The 15815-nt window shown below is 41.6% G+C and overlaps 1 protein-coding gene across 4 annotated transcripts in view; it reads left to right on the plus strand.

The window, feature by feature from the left end:
- Positions 1-752: 752 nt before the first annotated feature.
- GMPS (guanine monophosphate synthase) overlaps positions 753-15815 on the plus strand; it is a 34834-nt gene continuing 19771 nt past the window's right edge. The window contains exons 1-5 of one of the 4 annotated variants that reach the window (XM_067301556.1): positions 753-949; positions 7389-7570; positions 11373-11487; positions 13179-13276; positions 14892-14995. In XM_067301556.1, the coding sequence (XP_067157657.1) occupies positions 923-949; positions 7389-7570; positions 11373-11487; positions 13179-13276; positions 14892-14995 (526 nt within the window). In that variant the 5' untranslated portion in view covers positions 753-922. The other 3 variants (XM_067301553.1, XM_067301554.1, XM_067301555.1) reach the window with 3 other exon arrangements.

The raw sequence follows: 15815 nt of genomic DNA on the forward strand, positions 1-15815 counted from the left end.
CCTTTAAGCTCTGAGGTGCTAATGACAGGTGCAAGTTTAAGTACATGCATAAACATTTGTTGAATTGAGGCTTTAATACCCAAGAAGGGTAAGAGGAAGTTCCTGTTAGAAAATGGGGGACAGACCATGTTGAAAAATAAGAACTTACTTTCACAAGTAAGTTACCAAAAAACGTCGAGTACTTTTTCCAACTTGAAACACGCCAAATCGATCCGCTGGGATTCTACGCGTTTTCCACATTTGGTGAATGCACTAAACCCTACTTCCCGGAACGCCTGTGAGCGGGGTCGCTTCTTCGTACGAATAAAAAGCGACACTGCCCGCGACAGCGGAGCGGGCGCCGCCGGCGCGGCGCTGCCTTCCGGGGCGGCCGGGCGCCGCCTGGGGCTCGCCCTCCCTCGCCTTCCTCGCCTTCCTCTGCCGTTACCTGCGCGGACAGCGGAGGCGGCAGCCGAGCAAGGCGAGTCCGGCCGAAGAGGACAGTTGTTGCGCGTAACTCCGCGCGGCGGAGAGGGCAGCAGCGGGCGGCCGGGAGCGCCACGGCGCGGGGCTCGCCGCCCGCCCGCTTCCCCGACCGCAGCGCAGCGCTGCGCGGCAGCCGGGCCCCGGCGCGGGGGACGAGGCCGCCCCTCGGCTCGGCTCGGCGCTGCCCTGCGCGGCGGCGCGCTCCGCCCCTTCCGCCTTCCTGCGCTGGCAGCCGCGGCGCGGCCCGCGGAGCAGCGGGAGGCGGGAGCGGGGCGGCGCTGCCCGGGCGCTGCTCCTCCCAGCGGCGGGGGCGCAGACCGGCAGCATTAGCTCATCTCGGCGGCGGCGGCTCTTCGGCAGCCTTTTCTTCCCCCGTCGCCCCCCGCCGCCGCCTCGGAGCCGCCCTCCGCTTCGCCGGGCCGGAGGCGCGGCGCGGCGCCGCTCCCCAGCAGCCTCCATGGCTCTGTGCAACGGAGACGCCAAGGTCAGTGCCGCGCCGGGAGCCGCCGCGCCGCTTCCCCCGGCGCTCGGCGCGGCCCGCTCGCCCGCCCGCGGGACGCTGCCGGCCGGGCCCGGGCCCGCCGCGCCGCGCCGCCCGGCGCTTTGTGTGCTGGGCCGCCCCGCCACCTGCGCGGCCCCGCTCCCCGCGCCGCGGGCACATGGCGCCGCGCCGGGCCTTGCCGGGGCCGCGCCGCGGGGCCGGGCGCCCCCGCCGCATCCGCCCCCGCGCCGCGCGGCCTCGCGGGGCCGCTCTCTGGGGCGGCGCCGCGGGGCCTCGGCGCCGCGGGCAGGTGTCCCCGGCCGCGCGGGCGGCGCCGAGCGGGGCCTGCGCCCGCACCGGCGGTGCTGCTGCCCCCTGCGCTCGGGGCGCGCCGTGCATCGCCGCGAGGAGCCTCGGAAGCGAGGGGTAGGGGGCTTCTGTACGGCAGCGCTGCCGTGTTCCGGGAAAAGCTCCTTTGCCTTTTGAAGTGCTTGTTTGCCTCTTGCCCCTTCTTCCACCGGGCTTCGTGCTCTGAAGAGTTACTGAGTAGCTCCGGTTTTGTTTGTTGTAGCACTTCGTGTTTTTTTTTTTTTTTTTTTTTTAACTAACAAGAAAACAAGCACAATTGTCCTAAGTAAATTTCTTTAATTTCACAATCTTGGATTTGATAGCATTTAAAAGAATGTTGGCTCATGGTGTCTCTGAGTCCACATGGGCAGCAGTCTGTTCAGGGCTCTTCTGCCTGTATATCCTGTGGATTTTCAGCATAACAGCTGAAATATGGTTCCCTTGGGACGTAGTGGGTAAGAGCAGCACCTTTCCTAATAGTTAAGCACAGTATTTTGGCGTTACGCTGTAATATGAACTATAAATTATTCAGCCAACTTTAAAGAAAAGTTAGTTTACTTAACTGCTGCAGAAGGCAACACATTTCCACATGAGAGGCTGGCTGGAACTGGAATAAGCCCTTCCTGACTAGCTGAATCCACACAAGGGATGCACTACTTTTTTTTCCTCCTGACCCCCGGGGATCACGTTGCTTGCTCTACTTCTCTGCTTATCCGGTTTACAGTGGCAAAAGAGATTTATATCGGTGTGCTAAAGGCAGCGCAGCTTTTGCACTACCGAGTGACAAAAGAACTTGTACGTGTTTCTGAAGTAGAAGTCTTTTCTTGATTAAAGAAATGTGAATTCTGAACAGAAATTCTGTAAGTTCTCTCAGGCTATTTCTGTAGTCGGACAAAAGCATTGCTTTAGACTTGTTATCCAGTTTGAAGTAAAACATGACTTTGACCTTTGTTTAGGTGCTTAGTTGGTCACAATTAAAGTTCTCTAACACACGTTTTCCTGGCGTAGAGGAATTCTTTCGTGACTGGGATTTTCTTGATGGCCCCTGCTTCTCAAGGGTTGTAAAAGCTAATTGACTCTGGGTGTTAGGCTGCAGAGTTGATCTTCCTCTTCCTGTGAGAAAATAGTTTGTGTGTAATGAGAATGGTTAATATACAGGGCCAGATCCAACTAATCCAGCAGCATCAGATAACTGCTACAGTCCCATTAGCCATTGTAAATCTGCATGCAGTTTATATATGTTAAAGTTCATTTGAGATAACAGATGGGATGGTTTGATTTTTTTTCTTTTTCTTTTTTATAGCTATCTTAAGGATGTCCTGAATCTGAAGCAGTTACTTTTGTTACACTCAGTAAAAATATGAATAAGTGTTCTTATACCTGCTTAATTTTAATACCACAGGGAAACAATTAAACTCTCATAAAACCTGTGCAGGTTTGAAAATGTCAGATGAGAACTCCCAGTTTAGGCTTGTCTAAGTTGTTAGTGTCAATGAACGCTCTGGGGGTGAAGGCTTGGACAGAGGGGCCCCTGCTATAAACTGAGCTGCTGCTGGGCACTTCTGAGTATTCTAAGATATGACTCTTCTTGTATATTAATGTATTTTATAAATTGAATTAATGAAAATCTTACAGGTGTGTAGGTGTATAAAATGTTGAAAAACTCATTGATTCTGCAAAAGTGGGCTGTTACAAACTTGCAAAACTTAAAGTACTTCCTAGGTAAACCAAAAAATAAGATATGCTATGTCCTTAACTGGTAATTCAAGTCTGATGGCAGGTCTCATACCACAGTTAATTACAGAACTGATGTATTTTTTTTATGAAACTAAAAACAACATCAGTGATGGAAGCTTTTCTTTTCCCCCTAATGTTACTAAGTAGTAAAGCTCAAATGAAAGATCAAGACTGAACCTTAACTTCACAGTGCAGTTACAAGTGGTAATATAGTGTAGATATGATGTAATTCTGAACCTCATTTCAGATCCCAGCATTCAGTGTTTGTGCTGTCTGAGAAACACCGGGCAAATGAAAGTCAGGAGATGACATTATTTTGTTAGTGTAATTGGTTTATTTGGTTCATCAGTCATAGATAAAGTGGAAATCTTTCACATGTGAGGTGGTTTTTGATGCAACTCTTATGATATAAATTAGCTGAATATAGACTTTCTTCCCTTTCTCTATAAGGATATTTAAGTCCCACTCTATATTCCTTAGTCCTCATTTTCTCAGGAAATCGGAATGTATGCTGTGTGTGTCTACTGTGTCCTTATGTTTGAACCACGTTGGCCAGTTTTCAAACCAGGTTTGATGGTTCTCAAAAGCGGTAATTTCTACAGGTTTTTGTGAAAACAGACAGCTACGGAGATGACAAGGCACCCTAGTTGTACCCCTATTGAGGGAAAATGAGCTTTTATTAGAAATCAGTTTCCAACGGTGAGGAGTGTCTGGTCTCCATAAATTCTATTATTGTTGGAACGGCTTGTTATCTGGTATCGTCTTCGCCTTTCTCCTGGGCTGCATAAGGTATACAAATGCATAAACTAAACTGACGTGTTGGCTGCGCGTTAACAGCATCTGTTTCTTTATTTTATTAAATAAAGTTTCCTTATTAAATTTGTATTTGAAATCTCTAGTCTTGGACCTGTGCCTTTAAGTAAATAAAGCCAGATCCTGTCTTGACTTACTGCCTTTCTCCTTCCTCTTTTTCCGTGTGATTTATGGTAACATTTCTACTCAGTGTTGAACTTCCTTACAGTTTTGCTTGAACTCAGAATCGAGGCATGAAAACTTTAAGCCTGAGGCTTTTTGTTAGTCGCGGGAAGACTGCACGTGGCATCCGTCGCCTGTCGCGGTGCGAAGGGGCACGCGGAGCCGGGTGGGGACGGGCATGCCTCGGGACTGGACAGGAATCCCTCTGCGACAAGGCGGCCTGCGCTGAGCCTTGAGGTGGGCGCTCGTTTGGGCGAACGCTGGGGACGCGTTGCCCGGCTGTCTCTGGGACCGCAAGTGGCATCCTATGTAGCAGCGGGAGCAAATGACTGCAGCCTGTAGTTTACTCTGAGCCCACCTCTGAGGGACCCTGGGTCCTTAGGCCCCTGGTTGTATGAGGTTTTTTCCTGGTAAGACACATTCCCTGTAAGTAGATCTGCATTGCTCAAGCAATGCAGTGCTTTTACTGGATTTTAGCCCGAATGCCCTTAGCATCATCTGATGAAAAACCTGAGCTATGATTAGGCACTGACTTTTGTATTTTGGGAGGGGAAAATGAACTCCCAGCAAAACACTGGCTATGATCTATTACTTGAAGCCTTAAACAGTCATCTTTCAGATCCATGTAACTGATTGAAAAGTAATTCTCCTAATATTAATACAGCTATCTGTAAAAGAGTTTCTCAGATCATCATGCAAAATGATTCTATACTGTACGTAAAAGTGGAGAAACCATAAGAGCTCAGCAAAAGGGTAGAGATGCTGCTGTGTGGAAGCTGTCAGCCGGCTTTGGTGGAGTTGAGAGCTGATGTTTGGATTAACTGTAATGCAGAGGTTTGTCAGGTTTGTTCTTGTGATAAAGGGATGTACGTTAATGCACTGTTCTCGCGGAGCAGAACTGCAAAAGGTGCAATTTCAAGTGAGATGCAGACCTGCTGTACCTTCTTATGCAGTGTTTCTCAAATGCAAAGCAAACATAGTTCTGAGCTCTTTTTGTTTTCATATGTATGTCTCTTCTCACAGCTTCTGCTTGGAACCACTAACTGCATACAATTGCTCAAAGCAGCCTTGATCCTTCAGGGTGGGGACTGGAAGCAAGATTTATTTATTAGATACAGATATAAACGCTTGGTCATTGGTCCAGATGAACTGATGCCAACAATAGTTTGGTTTTATTCTTGGCTTTATTATTATAAAATGTAAAAGCTACATTTACAAAGTTGTACTTTTTACGCTTTGTGCAGGTTCTTAAGGGTGGTCTACAGCCTGGGAAATGCTAGGTTATGATGTGTGAGTATCACTGCTTACACAGTATATCTGAAGGAGATTGCTTGCATCCAACTGGTGTCTTGCCAGTAGACACCAGTAGAGGTAGACAATAATAGGCACTAAACTGAGAAGACTAGAACTTTGTCCCTGCATGTTAGGAGCTACAAAGCACTCTGAAACAATCTATCTTAAGGCTTTTAAGACAAAATAGCACCATAGGGAATAGTGTTTGCCACAAGGCGGGGTCAGGAAAGAACACGGATGTCAGTCTTTATTGCAAGAACTTAGGATAATTTAGAAATTGTTAGATGAAAATGCACAGAATTGCTCTAAAAGTGAACCTTTCCTTCCACTGGAAAGGAAATATGCTCTAGCGATCTTCCATCTGACCTGGGCGTTTGAAGGGCAGTTGCTTTAGTTTTCTGTTGAGAGGTCTGTTCTGCCCTAATGCTGGTCCTTCTTGTTACAGAACCCAAGACTGGAAAGTCAGTGAAAGCTGCTTGTCAGCCGCTTGGTTACCATTTTAAGAAAAGAAGTTTGAGTAACTGCCTCTAAACTGGATTTAAGCTTCTGAGTGATTTAGCACTCTTTTCCTCTTATGCCCTTCTGTTTAGGTAGAAAAACTTTATGGTTCTACATTTTCTAGTTAGTGTAAGCTTTGGAAGTTTTCAAAGTGTTTTCTTCCTTTGGCTAATTCAAAGACAATTGTCTCCGAGATCTATTGTCTCACAGTAACTGAGGCAGAAAATTCAAAGACAGCCTTTGCTCTATGTTTGTTGGGAAGAGTCTGCCCCAGCGTGGTGATGCTTTCTGTCCAGAATGACCTGTGCTTAATTTTTATGTAATTATCTGACCCATATCAAAATGCCACGGTGTGCTGCAGGCAGCGTCAGCTTTCCTTAGTAACCCGGCAGCAGGAGCAGCAGCCTCCTCTCCGAGCCGTGCGCTGAGGACAGCGTTGCCTGGTACAAACGTGACTTCTCGGTTGCATCAAATTGTAAAGCAATTCGAACATGCCACATCTAAAACATTAAATGGTCGTAAGCATAAAAATGTTTTTCGAGGTAGTGTTGCCAAAATAAAACCCTTCCCAGTTTTCCTTTCTCCAAATCTAAATTGGCAAAGAAACAGTGCAAGTGATAGGTCAAGAAAAACAGCCTCCAAAGTAAGTAATTTCATTAGCAGTACTTCTTTCTTTTTTCTTTTTTTTTTTTTTTTCCTGGCACTCACTCTCTGGTGTCTTACAATGTGGTCGAGTTCACATTCTTCCGTGCAGATTCCTCGATAAGGGCACTACCTTGGAGCAGCCACCTGTTTTCACAGTTTCTTTTTAAGAAACGAGAAACGTGTCCATGCCTTTTCTAGCCCTCTTTCAAATCTAGCTGAAGAGTTGGCCAGCCAATTCAAAAATGATGGGGGTCGAAGAGCACCATCACTTGAACTTCTTTTGAAGGGAATCTGGTTGAAGTAACCTCAGAAACAAAATGGATGTGCAATCAGTTTGAGTACTGTATTCAAAAGATGTTTTAAAATTATTTTAGCAGCTACATTTGTTCCGAGTTTCTCCTTTTCTCCAGGTGGTAATTTCAAGTGAAAGTTCAGAGTATGAGGCAATGTGATAGGGGAAAAACATGTATTTCTGCTGACTCTGGATTGTCCCTCTTTGCTTAAGATAAAGGCACATGCTTTTAATTATCACGTTGTGTGCGAGGCTTTGTATGAAACTGCGGAACGTAAAAAGCAGGAGTGGCTGCACTGGTGAACAGAGCATATTGCTGCTTGTTAGTGGAAAGCTCTGCCTTAACATGCATGTTCTTTTGTGTGGCCTAATCTGGACCAGGTCTGTGTTTTGGGGGGATGTCACGTTTGTGTGGCTGCTCGGGAGGGATGTGCTACGTTAATGCATAGGCACCAGTGCTTGTACTGAGCTTTATAAACTTGAAGATTTCTTTGTCTGAAGGTTTCTCTGTGACTCTTTTTCATTTTAATCATAAAATAAAGCATTTGTACCCTTAACAAGATTTGCAGTTGTTAGTAATTTAAAGGGATTTGCCTTAAACTTCCCATTCTGCAGTGTGTTACCATAAGATGCTTATGTAAGTAATGTTCACAGCTGGAGAACGCTGGAGGAGAGCTCAAGGATGGCCAGCACCACTACGAGGGAGCTGTAGTAATACTCGACGCGGGGGCGCAGTATGGAAAAGTCATAGACCGTCGAGTGCGCGAGCTGTTCGTTCAGTCCGAGATCTTCCCGTTGGAAACGCCAGCCTTTGCAATCAGAGAACAAGGGTTTCGGTAGGTTACTTTGTGTGTATGTGTATGTTCTGGGTTTTTTTCCTTATTTCAGCATAACAGTATCTATGGATGCCAGTAACTGTGTTAAATGCTTTTTTTTATGTGCGGTATTTTTATTATAATGATGCTAGTACTTGTATCTTTAGCATGTTCACAGAAATACTTGAGTGTTGCTGGGGAAACTATTGGCAACGAAATTTATTTTGTATATTTGCTTCTTGCCTTGATGTCGTTTTAATCATTTTCTTTTGTAAATATAATTTTAAGAGGTCACTTTCTAAATATACGTCTACAAAGATTTAATGATCACACTGCTTTATCTGTTACACTAAGATAGTTGTTCATCTGGAAGACAAGTCTTGTGGGTTTTAAATTAAAAAAAAAAAAAGGGCACTTTTATATCTCCAGAAAAATTAAATGTTTAAGTAATTTTATGGATTTGCATACCAGAGACATTATGATATTTTATGCCTACCTGTTTCTGGGAAGCAAGCTTAAAAAAAACAACAAAAAAAGCACCCTGCTATTCATTGTTTGCAGCAAGAAAAGGTCTTCCAGTTATTTAGTGCTTTGTATTTTTTTTCTTTTCTTGTTTTATTAGGCTTACCAAGGTATGCCTCTGTGTGTAAGGAAAATAAATGCCCTGAAGTCTGCAAAGCATCGTAGACCTTACTTGTCAGTTCAGTAAAACTCTAGCAATACACTGCATGTGTGCTCCTTGCTTCCGTGTCAGACAACAGCTAGTACAATGTTTTTTTGTAGAATTGTGTTTTTGTAATCATTGATTACTAGTAAACCAGGAAATGGTATGTTTTAACGAGTCAAACAGGAACTTACTGAGCTCTTCTGAAAACATAGATAACATAGAAAACCCAGGAACTCCTGAATCTCAGGTAGCTGTTGTACGAAGAATTTCCCTTTCAGAAACGGTCTGAAAAATAACTTTCTTCTGTTAGGTTTTGTTTATAGTTCTCCCACAATCAGGTCTTTAAAAGGTGCACGTATTACTGCTTAAGAATTCCTACCTCTACTGTTTGTTGGTTTCGATGCATGCAGCACAGTGCTGATGACACAGATGCGCGCACTGTATCAACGTCGGGTTGTGGTGGGAAGATTTTATCTCTTTATTTAGAGCTGAAGGTTTCTCCAGAAGTTCTCGATTAAAACTGTTGGACTTGTCGTTCAAATAATTGCTCTCTAAAATGTGGCAAAGCACTTTCATTCAAAAGGTCATTTTTCAAGGCTAAGATAATGATTTCAGCTTATCAGTTATCCAGATCGGTCAATAAGCTTTGTAACCACAGTCTCAATCAGTCATTTGCATCTAGGAAAGATCAACAAATATTGAAACTAGACATCTGGTGCCCTTATTTAGTGACCTTTGTAGAAATGAGTTAATGGTTTTACTGCAACATCTTGCGTGTTCCACATGTCATCAGAGCAGCCTGGTTTCCATGTTGCAACTCTTGGCATCTAGGATTAAAACTGAATAGGCCTAGAAGCTGCGCTGTGGTCTGTGCTAAGGTCTGAGATGCGCAGAAAGATTAAAACTTTTGCTAAGTTGTATTTATATGTTGTATTTAAAAAAAAAAAAAAACTTCTTAATTTCTACAGATACAATCTCTAGTGACAAGTTTCACCTAAATTTGATGTAAATGTTAGCAATTTCCACAAGGTGCCCAATTTTGAACAAAGGAGATTGTTTGGTTGTGGGGTCAGGTGGCGTTATTCTATGAATTCTGACACAATTCTGAATTTTAACGTGAATCCTGAGGTTTGTATGTCAATGAATGTATTTTACTGTAGCTGTTTTGACATGGTTCCTGATGTGCACTTAAGCTATTTTAAATAGGCTTTCCAAAGTTAGTTTAGATAGTTTTGGAAGTGGTTTAAGCTAAACCAGAAAAAAGCATATTCATATTGAAGCAAGAACGTATGCGAGAAGCTATTTTTTTTTTAAGTTTTGCAATAAAGCTTTCAGAATCTGTATCTCATAGTACTGAAATTTCTCATGTGGACAATTGAAAAGATGCAGGTTACGCTTGGGCAGTTATTCTTCCCCCCCAATATCTTTTCTGTAATACTCAGGTAGGTTGGATAACCTTTGTGTATCCCGTGGAATACAGTATCCTGTGGTGCAGAAAAAGCAAGTTTTAAGCCAGTCCTCTTTTATAGGACAGTGTCTAATTATTTTGACTTCTACAGCCTGAAAGATTTATAAGATGTGGCTTCATTTCCTTTATTTAACTTTAAATAATGTTCTGTACATATGGCACTTAATTCCATATACAGAAGCATTTGCCTATTAGAAGCAATAATAACTACAGGCCTTAAGATTTTTAAGACTCTTTCTAGCAGCTTCTGAGTTTAGGAAAATCATCATGTGTCTCTGTGGCTTTTAACAGAATTGACCATACGTGTACAACAGGTTTAGTTGTTAGGGTAAAGATTGGATGTAAAATACACTTCTGTCAAAGGTGTATTTATTCTGAAGTTCATCTGTAGATTCAGATATGAGGAAATAAATGCTGTCTTTCTGCAGCTGTAAACCACTGCACTCCGAGAGACTCTCGGAGGGATGCTTCCCTCTGGTCCTCTGCCTTTTCCCCCAATTTGGAATGAGGTATAGTTGTACTGAGCAGCAAACACAGCCCTAACAACCAGACTCCCTCCTACCGCAACCCGAACCAGCACGGCCGGCGGCGGCGGCGGCTGCTAAAGATCGGGAGGAGTCGCCCCCCAGCAGCAGCCGCCCCAGCCCCTCCGCGGCACGTGCGAGCGGGTGAGCGGGGAGGTGGGCAGCCTTGCGCGGCGACGGCAAAACGAGATCCAACCATGTGCCGGCGAGTGCAGGTGCCTCCCGTGGCCGCGGTTAAGAGATGGTTTTCTGTACATGGGCTTGTTACGCCATGATTACATTCTGCCAGTGTTAACGGATGTAAGCGCATGGCCCGTTTCTGTTGGTTAAAAATAATAAAAAAATCTTTTGTCAGTACTTGCATGACAGGCACTTTAAATAATGCTGGAAAAAGTTTTATTAGATCCATTGGACCCATTCTCCCTCCCCCCATTTTGCATTTCTCACTTTGAATAATGGATTTACTGTTCTCCGTGAAATAAACAGTACACTAGTCCAAGGTCTGGTACACTAATGTTCAATCCTGGGCCTAGGCCAAAAGGCATTGCTGAACTAACCAATACTTCTGCAGTATCTTGCAAATCATCATGATTTGCAAATGCTGTCTCTTCCCCTTTGAAAAGATGCAAACTTCTGTCATAGCATGAAGTATTAATTTCAAACCTTAAGTGCTTGCATAAATTGGGCTTTCAAGTCACAAGCTATGGCCAGTGCCATCTCGCTTTGTAATCAACACAAATTAGGGGCCATTTTCTCAACAGGTCTAGAAATTCAGGAACCTGCTTTTGAAAGCGTCTTTCCTCCAGGTGGTACAGACCTCATGAAGTGTCTGTATATAAATATATGTATATGTATATGTGTGTATGCATATATATATATATATATATTTAAAAAAAGCTAAGAGTCTACATTCTGTACTAGCCATCGCACTTCTCACATAGCCAACACCTGGCTAGGAGTTTAAAATGAAGTTGCATTTTAAGATGGCTTATATTTGACTTTGGTTAAACTGATGAAATACTTCTCTAGCAAGTTGCTGTTTTTTAACCAGTTGTAGCATAGCAAAGTTAGAACACTTTTGATGTCAGTGTTTAATAAAATAAAATGTTTTTAAGGTAAACAATATGTTTGAATTCATTTTTTTTAATAATCTTTTTTCTGCAGAGCTATCATCATATCTGGAGGACCAAACTCTGTATATGCAGAAGATGCACCGTGGTTCGACCCAGCAATATTTACAATAGGAAAACCGGTTCTTGGAATTTGCTATGGCATGCAGGTGCTGTTTAGAGATATGTTTGCCTGCGGGAGTCTTTTAGGTCTTCTTTGTTGTATTAGCTAAAGTTAAACTGCTGAAGTTTCAGATACAACTGCTGCAGATACAAATGCAACTGCTTGCTTTTCAGATATATACAGTATGCCATATATGTAAAGGTATTTTTAAGTGCTAATGGGTGAACAGGGCATACTGTATAGTCTCTTTTTGGTTCTGCCATATAAACAGCATAAAAATTATATTCTCTGTTTAATTGCTGCTAATTTGGAGTAACACTGTGCCTTTTTTTGTCACACTAAATGTACTGTGGCACTTGTTCACTAGTTCTTTCTACTTGGTATTGGGAAATGTTCCCCTCATGTAAACAAATGAAATAGTTTGTCCCTTTGTTTTTCAAGTGTAGAATGTTTCTAACATAGTTCTTAACAGCTCTTCAAAAAAAAAAAACCACTTACAATTGGCTGGTGACCCTGTAGTGATACAGTAGATCCAAGCTGAGTGAAAAAGCAGACTTTCAGAGGAACAAGGGACAGATGAGATGCATGACTTCTACTTGTGCTTTTGTTTGTTTGCTGTTTTTTGTTTTTTCCCCAGGGTTAGCAATTTACTAGGCCTTCAGAGGTGCTGAATAGTGGTGGAAAAACTTCTTTAGCAAGTCTGGTAATTATGGAAACAATGTTGGCACTGATTGTTCTAAAGGGAAACGTGTGCTGTATTAAAATGGAACTGCCTTAAATTGTGCAGCAAATCAAAAGCCACCCTACTTAGCTTAAGCAGGGTAGCTCCTCAAGCCTGGCTTTGCAGAAACGAATCAAATGTGTGCATTAACAAACTGCTACTTCATTATAAAAGATTGAAATCTGTCCAGCACAGTAAATATTATTCTAGATCTAGTTTGGCAGTATTTCTTAAATTTCTGAAACTTAAAGCAGTAGGAAGGAGAAACTCTAAAAAGGTTTAAGTTATCAATTATATTTGTAAGGAAAAATTCCTTTACACTTTTGAAATCTAAAATGCAGATACTTCACCTTGTGGTTTGGAGTTGGGTTTTAGAAAGAAATAATCTGGTTGAGAATTGTTCTACTCTGGTTAAGCAAGGATTAGGTAAGAGTCTCTGTGGTCAATAGTGCTAATATAATGCTAAGAAAAAGAGACTGATGCTTTCAACTTGTTCTCCAGAGCTAAGTAGCCAGATTTTGAGGAGTTTGTCCTATCCAAGGGCACTTAACTATAGTACAGATAAATCTTTTTTTTTTTTTTGCTCAGCAGCTGGCCTATTTTTATGACAACTGACCCTAGATACTCAGCTGATTTGCAGAGTGCCCATTTATAAGTGCAAATACATGTACATAATTGAATATGCATAATTTTGCAAAGCTCTACCTATTGCCTACTGTTCCCAATTTGTTATTCATTGCCTGCAGCAGTGGTTGTCAGCTACGCTGACAGAAGACCAGCAGAAGAGAATGAGCTTAATAATGCAGAACAATGATTAATTTTTAAGAGAACTCTTACCATTTTGCAAAATGTAGTACTAAATGAGTATAATCATGAAAAAACTAACTTGATATTTATTGGAGAACAAGATCTGTTGTCATAGCCATTAGGTTAATGAGATAGGGAGACAGAGATTAAAGATTAAAGTGATACTAAATTGTGTGGTGCTTTTTCATGTAATGTTTTTGTTTTGACAGATGATGAATAAGGTATTTGGAGGTACTGTGCACAAAAAAAGTGTTAGAGAAGATGGAGTGTTCAGCATTACTCTGGATAACACATGTTCACTGTTCAGGTATATGGATACTTTAAATAACCAAAACAATATTGGAAATACCATTCTGGAATTGGTGGCTGCATGAGCAAAAGCTTATTTTAAAGAAAACAATGAAATTGCACCCACACTCATCTGATAATTTCTAATAAAACCTTTACAGCTGTGTTCATGAATAGGCAAGTTACATATTTAAACAAGTATTTGGGCATATCTGCTCAGTTGACTAGAAATGCAGATATATTTGTTTGGAATATAGCATAAATCCTATATTTCAAAATAAGAAGTGTTTAGTGAGACACCATTAGGTGTACTGCAGTACATGAATCTCTGTGTTAAGGAAGTTCTTGCATCATTCTGCTGTGCAGTGGGTTACTTTTGTATTGACTGATGCCTGTCCAAATCTTTGAAAGGTAATAGAAAATCTGAAACCATTAAGAAGTCTATTGCCTACCTTTAATATTGCTTTGTGATGTTCTATAAAGCCAAAATTAGATTTTTCTTTTTTTTTTTTTTTTTGGTAGTTTGCTAATGCCTCTTAAGTTCCTTGTAGTAATCCTAACGGTTTACTCGTACCTGGAGTTCCAATTTAAATGACTTTTTCCAGTGGAGCTATTGTAGAACTTTATACCCTTCCCTCAAGTACCCAGAATTGTCCTGAAGATATCTACTTTTGCTTAAGAAAACTTCACCTCATTGAAAGAGAAGTGTGGGCTACTATTTTTCTTTCCTCTCACCCTAAATTTCAAAAAGGGTATACTTTAATGCTGGGGTGTTAGAAGAACCTTCTTAATTCAGATAAATTATGCATCCTACATGATAGATCTATTGTAGAAGAACTTATGCAACTTCCAGTGAAGAAGTCTAAGTTGAAGAGATGACTGTTCCTAGGAAGGAAATCCTGCATGTTTTTAAAATGGGCTTGACAGATTGGAATGCTCTTTTGCTGGGAACCCTGGGGCATCTGTTGGAAGTCTATAAAGCAGTTACCTGAGTTCTGGAACATACCTTCACAAAAAAATATATGCTTTAGCACTAGATGAGGTATTTGATATTGGAAGTAGATGGATTTTTTTGCTGGTATTGCTTTGCAAAGTGTCATGTATTTATTTACAGTAGGAGATCATCTGCTCATCTGTTCTTAATCTATTAAAATTCCTTTACCTGAAGATATTCCTACTCCAGAGTGCCTGGTTTTATCATGGCTTGACAAACCTATTTCTTGGAATAGCACTTCCAAACCTTTTTTGTAGCTGGACCTTATTACTGTCATTGTCACTATGTCTCTTCCTCTCTCCAGGCTGTTGGCTCTGTTGGAATGGAGACTGGCCTAAAAAAGGAAACGGAGCTTATTAGGTTGGGCTGTGTTCTACTTACAGTGGCACATCTCCCTACAAAAATGTGTCTCTCCAATTGGGAATGAGCACCTAGAACAATCGTCAGTTGAAACCGATACATAATTCAGTGAGAATCACAGAGGTTGAGGAGTGCTGGGAAAATTTCAGTATAGTTTGTCACTTTTATAGTGCATGATACAGTATTGCCTATTTAAATCTGACCACAAGTAGTTAGATCTTTGGGTTTTTGTTGTTGTTGTTGTTGTTTTTAATTGATTCTAGTTTTTAATTTTGTGTAGGGGCCTTCAGAAGGAAGAGCTTGTCCTCCTCACTCATGGAGATAGTGTGGATAAAGTAGCTGATGGATTCAAAGTTGTTGCGCAGTCTGGGAATATTATAGCAGGTATTTATTTTATACTGAGACTGTCCCTTGATAGTATTTGTTAAAGGAAAGAGATATGGCACATGGTGCTTAATTGGAACCAAATAGGAATAGAATATTTCCATTATTTAACTGCAAAATAAATGGAACTGTTTTAAACAACTTTGTGTTCAGCATGTTATGCTGCCCTGCTAATAATGGAAAGAGTGAAATTGATATGAAAAGGAATGGTTTTATTTTAAATTAGTTGCTTAAGAAAAACTTAACTTGATTTTTATGCTTTTTCCACTATTTTAAAGTATGTGCATGTTGTTTCTCTTAGGAATAAAATAGTCCATGTGTGCTTTAGAGTTGCATTGCATGAACATTCAACTGAGCGAAAATAATTGTACTACTGAAAGTAATGTTTCAAACATTACACATTGTCACTGGAAAAAAAGTAACATAGGACCCTAGAATTCAGTTTTTGAAAGCTACTCAAGTTATTGAACTCCAACAGGGTCCTTTAGTCATCTGGCCTTTCCTAGGACATAGGAGAAGTAGAGAAACCTTAAGTTGACTGAGCCACTTCATAAGATCTTAGGCTACTTATCTGGTTTATTTTAAATCTTTTGAAAAAAGACTAAGATTGAGACCAATATTTTACAGACTGCTCTTAAACCAGACATGAAGCTAGTTTGAGTAAAAACTTGCTTTTAAACATATTTAAAGGTACTTTTATTATTACAGAAAGATTATTTTCAAACTATTGTTAAGATTAAACAGAGCATTTGTTGTATTCTGACTTGTCTTCAAAGGGATCTAAAACTCTTGTCTGTTCAGGTCATTCTATAAACTGTTT

This window comes from Apteryx mantelli, chromosome 9, assembly GCF_036417845.1.
Source record: "Apteryx mantelli isolate bAptMan1 chromosome 9, bAptMan1.hap1, whole genome shotgun sequence".
Lineage (NCBI taxonomy): Eukaryota > Metazoa > Chordata > Aves > Apterygiformes > Apterygidae > Apteryx > Apteryx mantelli.